At 44.4% G+C, this 9,138-nt stretch overlaps 1 protein-coding gene across 1 annotated transcript; it reads left to right on the plus strand.

The window, feature by feature from the left end:
- The first annotated feature begins 4,530 nt into the window (after positions 1 to 4,530).
- On the plus strand, positions 4,531 to 8,881 carry Ndufc1 (NADH:ubiquinone oxidoreductase subunit C1). The gene is made up of 4 exons (XM_042701770.1): positions 4,531 to 4,614; positions 4,961 to 5,064; positions 7,292 to 7,369; positions 8,730 to 8,881. Exons 1-3 carry the CDS (start codon positions 4,548 to 4,550, stop codon positions 7,349 to 7,351), a joined length of 231 nt encoding a protein of 76 aa, XP_042557704.1. The 5' UTR covers positions 4,531 to 4,547; the 3' UTR covers positions 7,352 to 7,369; positions 8,730 to 8,881.
- The last annotated feature ends 257 nt before the right edge of the window (positions 8,882 to 9,138 follow it).

Raw genomic sequence — 9,138 nt, forward strand, 5'->3', positions numbered from 1 at the left:
TTCCCACTGGAAAAATTGGAGTCTAAAAACATGGGCTTTCTCTCTGCTGTGACCCTCTACTTTCACCTGGGACAAAAAATAGGGATTCCCAAAGTCAAATCTTGAAATTCCCTTGGATTCTGTAATCTCTCTTTAAAAGTTCAATTAGAAAAATTAGAAAGCACGGCTCCAGTGGACAAAGCACGAAGCCCAGTGTTCAAGTCCAGGTGCCATCAAGAAAAAAATTTAATTAGGAAACTTGTACATACAGGAAGTCCTGTCTTAGTATCAAAATGGGTAGTTTTAGGGGCTTGGCTGGGTTGTAGCACAATGATAGAGAACTTGCCTAGCAAATGGGTTCAGCCCCCAGTGCCATCACAGAAAGGGGTGGGGGGAGGGTTTGACTGTTAGCTTGGTTAGAGTAAATATAAAGTTAAAAACAGACTTAGAAGTTAATCTTTTAGGGCTGGGAAGGTGGCTCAGTGGTAGAGCGCTTGCCTTGCATGCATGAGACCCTGGGTTCGATTCCTCAGCACCACATAAGCAAAAAGAAAAAAGCCAGAAGTGGCGCTGTGACTCAAGTGGTAGAGCACTAGCCTTGAGCTGAAGAGGTGAGGGACAGCACCCAGGCCTAGAGTTCAGGCCCCACGACTGGACCCAAAAAAAAAGAAAAAGAAATTCATCTTTTAAAAAATCTGTAGCCATGCATTTGCTGATCATGTCTACAATCCTAGAGCTGCTTGCAAGGCTGAAAGCCTTCAGTTCAAAGCCAGCCCCGGCAAGAAAGCTCTTGAGACCTCTTTTTCAATCCATAGCTGGACACAATAGCACATGCCTACCATCTCAGCAATTAACCAAAGCCTAAAGGCGGCTTGGGGTTCAAGCAGGCCTAAGTATGAAGCAGACTTTATACTAAAAATAACTAATGATAAACAGGGTTGGAGGCCTGGCTCAGTGATACCTGCTTGCTAAGCATGAGAACCTGAATTCAAACCCCAGTCCTGCCTGGCACCCATGGTTCATGCCTGTAATCCTAGCTACTCAGAAGGCTGAGATCTGAGGATCCTGATTAGAAGCCAGCCCAGGCAGGAAAGCCTGTGAGTCTCAGTTTCCAATTAACCATCAGTAAGCCAAAAGTGGAGCCGTGTCTCAACTAGTAGAGCACTAGCCTTGAGCAAAATGCTCAGGCACAGCATCCTCCCCCCCCCCCAAAAAAAAATAAAATCTCTAAATGTAATCTGCAGATCCAGTGTCCTAGAGACCTTTCAACTATATGAAAAATTAAGATAATTGTTTAAGTCGGTGATAAATTTACCTTAGTCACTACTATCTCTGGTTTCATAGAGAAATCTACAGTAATACTATGGTTTCCTAAATTTCTCTTGTATATAATAATATGCTTTTCCTTGCAAAAGTAAATTTCTTGTCTTTGAGACAAAACCAGCTCGGCAACTGTTCATTCTTTTTGGCTGATATAAATGTTTTTCTTGTTTTCCACTGAATATTGAACTCAGGGCCTCATGTATACTAGGCAAGTGTTTCTACACAGTAAACTATAGTTCCCAACCCTAAATACCAATTTTTAAGGTTTAGCGATGATTAGTTTAATTTCAACATTCCTTTCCAAGGTAAAATTTTCCAACAGCTAACAGTCTGACCACACAGACTCAACAATTAAATATCTTCTCTCTAATTAATACTATTTGACTTAGATTTACTTAAGTTATAACAGCTAAGTTTCCAGGAAGTTTTCATACTTCCTGGTAAGATAAATGAACTAATTATCCTTGTATCCTGTTTACTTCCAGGTCTCTTATGGCAAAATGCTTCTCTCTGTGTGATGGTACATGACTGTAATCTTCCTACTCGGGAGACTGAGGTAGGAATACTGACAGTGTGGAGGTCAGCCAAATATACATAGCAAGAGTTCTATACTAGCCTGAGCTAGATACTGAGATCTAGTCTGAAGAACCCAGAGAGGTTTGATCCAAGCCCTGAGTGGTTGGGGCAGGAGAAGGGGAAGCTACTTCCAAAAACATTAACCAAAAATGAAATCATTTCAGCTTGCAAACTTTCGTTCCATTAAAGGGATGGAGTGAAATTTCTCTCCATCTTTATGTGTTTTCTAAGATGTTTTCTATTGATATTTTTACATCTTAATACATTTTATAAACAACCAAAGAAATTTATGTATTTGTCACCCAGCTTTAATAAATAATAACATTTCCCTATTCTGAGCTTTTTTGTGGGTTTTTTGCTTTTGCATTTTGTTTTGAAGGCATGTTTTTGGCATTACTGTAATCTGAAATCAAGGCCTCATGCTTGTTGGACAGGGACTAGAGATGTGCCTGCAGCCTGAACCTGCCTCTGGTTCTCCAAGCAGCTGAGGTTACAGGTGTGCAGCATCACACCTAGCCCCATACTCTGTTGTGCTACTTGCAGATACAGAGGAAGTCCATCCCTCTCCAGATCCTCAATTTGATTTGTACAATTCTTGTATTGTCATAATCAATAACCACATGTAGTGTTTTGCATTTCTTATAACTTTTTTTTTTTAACTGTTCCTTTCTCTAGCTCTCCCTGAGAGATGTGAGTTGAGTAAAACATTTCCTACTGGAAAAATCTAGGACTAAAACTGGTTTTCTAGATGCTAACTCAAATACCCTCTCTATTTACCTGGATCATGAATAATAGTCTTAGCACTCAAATTTTAAAATATTGCTTATAGCCGGGCACTGGTGGCTCACGCCTGTAATCCTAGTTACTCAGGAGGCTGAGATCTGAGGATCGCGGTTCAAAGCCAGCAGGGGCAGGAGAGACCGTGAGACTCCTATCTCCAATAAACCACCAGAAAACCGGAAGTGGCGCTGTAGCTCAAGTGGTAGAGCGCTTGCCTTGAGCTGAAGAGCTGAGGGACAGCGCCCAGGCCCAGAGTTCAAGCCCCATGACCGACAAAAAATAAATAAATAAAATAAAATATTGCTTATAAAGCTGGGCGCCAGTGGCTCACACCTGTAATCCTAGCTACTCAGGAGGTTGAGATCTGAGGATCATGGTTCAAAGTCAACATGGGCAAGGAAAGTCCATGAGACTCTTCAATTAACCACCAGAAAACTGGAAGTGGTGCTGTGGCTCAAGTGGTAGAGTGTTAGTCTTGAGCTGAAGAGCTGAGGGACAGCACCCAGGCAGAGTTCAAGACCACCACCAACAACAATATATATATATATACATATAAACATAGTTTATTAATATTATGAAGCAACTCCTACCAAAATGTAATAGTAATAGTATTAGCTTCTGGCTGAAACTGGTTCTTTGGGACTCCTTCCAAGATGGGGTTTTGGAAGTGGTATTGTGGCTCAAGTGGTACAGCACTAGCCTTGAGCACAGAGAGGCTCAGGGACTTTGTAGCCCCACAACTGACAAAAAAAAAAAAAAAAAGCTGCCTACTCCAAGTGTAGGATTCCATCAGCTCCAACGTGCTGAGAGCAGTGTTCTTATACTTCATCACTTTCCCAAAATATACACTAGTAAAAGGATACAGCGACCAAAAAAGCCTGAATAAGAACAAAGTAAAATTTTTTCCCATCGTAGGTACTGAGCTCAGTCATTTGCATACTAGTTCCGCATACTCTTGACTAAATGTGGATGTTGTTTTAACTTGTTGGAGACTGGCAAAAGTGTCAGGACAAGCTTCTAAGTGGTGGTGTTGACAGGCTATGTGACTGACGGCTGCTGAGTAGACAAGAAGCCAAGAAGTTGAGAGGCAACAACTGACTCAGCGCGCTAGTTAGGTGCTTTGCTTACTTGAGCATGAGTCCAAGAGGCACAAAGTCACTCTAAAGTGACTCACCATTTTAGCAACCTGTTTAGCCATCATGAGCATTTTAAAATGAGCCGCAAAGCAGTCTTTTTTTTTTTTCTCACTTTGGTAAATAACTTTTTTTTTAACTTTAAAAAGTGTTGCGTATTTGCTAACACTTGCTCTGCTTTAAAATGAACCTACATGGCATTAGGTTTGTAATTTGGGGAGGGTCAGAGTTTGAATTCAGGGCCCTGTTACTTGCCTGACAAGCACTCTACCACCTGAGTCACACCTCCAGCCCACGTTACATGGAAAGAAATGGCCTTAAAGGGTCAAAATCTATCATGCTACATATACACCTGCTCTTCAGACTCCAGATTGCTTAGGGACTCGAATGCCCAAATATCTGCCTCAATTGCCCAAGAAAACCCCCAGCTGGTCAGTGGAAGATCTTTTTTGTTTTTAAGCATATCGTCTTCCCTAAGCAGTTCCAAAGCCTCCCAACAAACGTAAAGGATCGGTCTTACAGGTGCAGGTTACAGGTGTAACACTGTTGGTTGAATTCCACACGCACTCACACGCGTCCCCTTTCCAACGCCGCCTTCCTGACCTACTTAGAAGCCAGGCGTGCGGGCCTGCGCGCTGGACGCCAGGCGCCCCTCCGGACGCCCGGGCCGTGCGGCTGCCGGCCGCCAGGGGGCGCACGGTCTGCGCCTGCGCGCGGACACCTGACACCTGAGCGGGGCGGGGCCTGGCTGTCAAGATGGCGCACTCCGCGCTGCTGCGGCCCTTGTCGCGGCTGCTGGCTCCCGCCCGGCTTCCGAGCGGCTGTGAGTGACTTTACCGGTGCCGGTCCGTCCCACCCCTAACCTAAGCGGGTCAGGACGCCCCGGGCTCTCGGGGACGGAACGACGGTGACCCGAGCCCGGTTCTGCTCTGACCTTTCTCGGCCGAGGCCCGAGCGCAGTCCCGGCTCGGCTGCGAGTGCCGGCCGGTGGCCTTCGCGGCCCGCGCCGTCGGGGCGGGGGGGCGGGGGGGTCTGACCCTGCTCGTGGCCCGGCCCGAGTGGCTGTCCTCCCCCACGCCGCGGGTGGGCGGGGAGCGGCCGCGCCTGCGCCTGCGCGCGCGCCTGCGCCCGCGCCCGGGCCGCGGTTCCAGCGTCTCTGTCCCTTGCAGCGGCCGCGCGGTCCAAGTTCTACGTGCGGGAGCCGCTGCACGCCCAGCCGAACTGGCCCAAGGTCGTGCTGACCTTCGCCACCACGGGCTTCCTGTGGTTCAAAGTGAGTACTGAACCCCGGCCGCTCGCGACTGGGTAGCCCCGGAGCTTGGGTGCTGGCAGCTGCCCCACGATAACGGTGTGCAAGGGACGGCCGACCGCCCAGGCCTCCCCGAAGGAGAGCCCGAGGAGGACTAAGAAGAAAGTCTGCAGCCCCGTGGGAAAACCCAGACGAGCTGGACAGTGCCATGCGCTAGTCTCCATTTCCTTTCTTTTTGGTGCCAGTAGTAGGGCTTGAACTCCTGGCCTAGGGGCCGTTCCTTGAGCTTTCTCGCTCAAGGCTGGTGGTTCTTCCTCTTGAACCACACTTGGACTAACAGCTTTCTGGTGGTTAATTGGAGAAAAGCCCCTCTGGGACTTTCCTGCCCTTACTGGCTTCCAATTGTGTGATTGTCAGATCTCAGCTTCCTGAGTAGCTAGGATTACAGGTGTGAAGCACCAGCAGTTAGTGAGCGTTGACACTCTTGAGTGTTTTGTGATTCTTTGGATCGAAGCTGAGAGACTGGCATTTGACAAGCCAGAGCTGTATACCACTTGAGCCCACCTCAACACTTCAGAGCTTCATGATGCCCGAAAACCATAGGATGACTTTCAGATGCCATAGGTGCAAACCAGCAGTGAACAAGCTCTACAACTCAATAGATTTTTCAAACATTTGTTTTAAAACAGTGCTCATGTAAATGCATTGTGGGAGACTGTACAGCTTCTTGCTGTCTTTCTGCTCAGGCCTGGGTTGGCATGGTTGGCCCGCACTCTACCATAACACCATTATATGGTATGTGCTATTGTTGCTGGCCCTTTACAGATGAATACTTGGAAATGTGAGGGTTTTTTTTTTGTTGTTGTTGTTGGCTTGTTAGTACTGGAGTTTAAACTCACGGCCTCACATTTGCTAAGCAGGAGCTCTAATCCCTTAAACCACACCTCTAGCTTGTTGAATCCAGTTACTCTTGATTTCAAAGGCCATATTGTACTGTAGACCACTATGAAACACCACCTCTCTAAAGATAAAAAAAAGTTTTTTTAGGGCTGGGAAGGTGGCTCAGTGGTAGATCGCTTGCCTTGCATGCCTGAGGCCCTGGGTTCGATTCCTCAGCATCACATAAGCAAAAAGAAAAAAAGCCTGAACTCGACCTGGGTGCTGTCCCTCAGCTCTTCAGCTCAAGGCTAGCGCTCTACCACTTGAGCCACAGCGCCACTTCCGGCTTTTTTTCTTTTTGCTTATGTGGTGCTGAGGAATCGAACCCAGGGCCTCAGGCATGCAAGGCAAGCGATCTACCACTGAGCCACCTTCCCAGCCCCCCAAATTTTTTTTTAATTGACTGAAAGTATGTTTACTTTGATACCTTGTGTGCTTGCTCACCCCTGTGATTCCAGCTACTTTGGGAAGTAGAGATCCAAAGAATCATGGTTTGAGGGTTATCCCTCAAATTGCTTATACCTATATAAGCAGATTATGATGGTATATGCCTGTGGTCCTGCTCTTCCCAAATCAGAAGGAGGGATCCCAGTCCAAGTGTGGCCCCCAGGCCATAATGTGCAGCCCTAACTGAAAAAATAAGTAAAGCAAAAAGAGCTGGGAGAATGGATCAAGTGGTAGAAGGCAAGCAGAGGATCTGATTCCAAACCCAACTAATGACAACCAAGATGTTTTGTTTTGTATTTGATGTGTTTGGGACTTCCTCCATTGCCATCCATCTTCAGCTCTAAAAACTCTTCTCTAAAGCTGGGTGCTGGTGGCTCATGCCTGTAATCTAGCTCCTCAGGAGGCTGAGATCTGAACATCACAGTTCAAAGCCAGCCCGGGCAGGACAGTCCGTGAGACTCTTATTTGCAATTAACCACTTGAAAACTGAAGTGGCACTGTGGCTCTGTGGCACTGTGGTAGAGTGCTAACCTTGAGCTGAAGAGCTGAGGGACAGCGCCCAGACCTAGTGTTCAAGCCCCATGACCGACAAAAAAAAAAAAAAAAAAATCATCAGTTAAAGTTTTTCCTTAAAAGCAGTTTGGTTACTGCTGAGCACCTGAAGAAGTGAGACTGAGTTTTTGCTCTGAATGTACCACACACACAGAAAAAGCCAGAAGTGGCGCTGTGTCTCAAGTGGTAAAATGCTAGCCTTGAGCAAAAGATGCTCAGTGCCCAGGCGCTGAGTGGGTTGGAACTGTTTAGTGTCTTTCTCTTTGAGTTTCCAGGACTATTGCATTCCTAACTTTAAACTTTTAATTTGCAGCTTATCACACAACATCAAGAAGATGAGTTAGAGTATAAAAGGAGAAATGGATTAGAATAAACTGGAAATGCTAATATAGTAAGTATTCAATTTTATAGTGTGAATAGATTGTAAAAGTTAATTTGACATCTTTTAAATGCAGTACTTTGGTTAGTTATTTTTGTTTTTTAATTTGAAACATCTTTAACACATTAACAAGTTTTGTGTGTGTGTATGCCAATCCTGGGGCTTAGCCAGTACTGGGGTTTGAACTCAGGGCTTGGGAACTGTCCCTGAGCTTTCTGGCTCAAAGTTGGCTCTGTACCACTTAAGCTTTTTGTGTTTAATTGGAGATGAGATTCCCATGGATTTTCCTGCCTGGCTTTGAACTGTAGTTCTCAGATTTTAGCCTCTTGAGTAGCTAGGATTACAGGTGTGAGCCACCAGCACCTGGCAAAAATGTTTGAAGTTTTCCATTGTCTTTTTTTTTCCCTTAATGTATATACACCCATACTGGGCTTCACTAAGGGCCTCAAACTCTAGTTTTTTGTTTACCACTAATGACCTACCACTTGAGCCAGGTGTCTGCTGCCAGCTTTTTGCTAGCTAACTAGAGATGAGTTGTAAGGATTTTCTGCCCAGGCTGGCTTTGAACCATGATCCTCAGATCTCAGAAACACTGATATCCAGCTATTAATCCTATCAAGTGAAAATGCCTCTTAAAAAAAAATCTCAACTGTGCTAGGTGCCAGTGTCATGAGCCTGTAATCCTACTTAGGAGGCTGAGATCTGAGGATCATGGTTTGAAGTCAGGCTGGGAAGAAAAGTCCCGAAAAGACTCATCTCCAATTAACCACGTGAAAACCAGAAGTGGAGCTGTAGCACTAGCCTTGAGCAAAAAGAGCTCAGGGACAGTGCGTAGGCCCTGAGTTCAAGCCCCATGATCGACAAAAACAAAACAACAAAAAAATTCAACTTTCAGGTGGGAGATGTGGCTCAACTAATAGAAAACTTGCTAGCAAGATGAGGTACTGAGTTCAGACCTTATTATTGTCAATAATAATAAAGTCAGCTTCCGTGGATTAGATTAGTAAAATAAAGAGCTTATTTCTGCTGGATAGAAAGCATAGTAATCACAAAACACATTTTTTTTCTCCACACTTAACTCTCAAGCTCAATAGTTGTGGGTTAGTTATACAAATCTATTACCTTTTTTTGGCTAATGACACCTTGCCCATTTTAGTGCTATACTGATCCAATGGAGATAAAAATGAAATTGGCATTTAAATCAAGACCAGATGGCTTTTGGAACTCTTTGACAGTTCAGACAAAATATATTTGTTTAACCTTAAAATGAAGTATTGGTACTATTTTAGGCTTATTTTGTAGACTTTGAAAGTAGTGTAATTTGCTATTTCTGGTTAATTCTGTAGTTTAACTTTTTCTTTCTTCGCTGTAGGTATGTTCCACATGACTATGGAAGTCCTTCTGAATTCCCATCTACTGAGTTGTGAGTGTGAGAGAAGAAGTTATATATGAATATGTATCAAGTCACCATTTGTGTTTGCATCATTAAAGGAAAGAAATAAAAATGCTTGTTTATTCCTCAAATAATGCACGTGGTGACAACTTGTAAACATTCCAATTCTAAGGTACATTACTAGAAGTATTTAATATGGAAGACATCTAATTTCAGGTTAATAGTATTTAAATACATACTGGTAAGAAAACTTGTACAAAAATGGGTTCAGTAATCACTCCCGATATACTATTTACAACTTTAATTTCTAATCAAAACACTTATCCTTTAATATATATATGAAGCAAGGAGGATTGAAAGTTTGAGACCTATCTCAAAAAAATAAATA

Source organism: Dipodomys spectabilis, unplaced genomic scaffold (genome assembly GCF_019054845.1).
Source record: "Dipodomys spectabilis isolate Male_0828 unplaced genomic scaffold, ASM1905484v1 ptg000297l, whole genome shotgun sequence".
NCBI lineage: Eukaryota > Metazoa > Chordata > Mammalia > Rodentia > Heteromyidae > Dipodomys > Dipodomys spectabilis.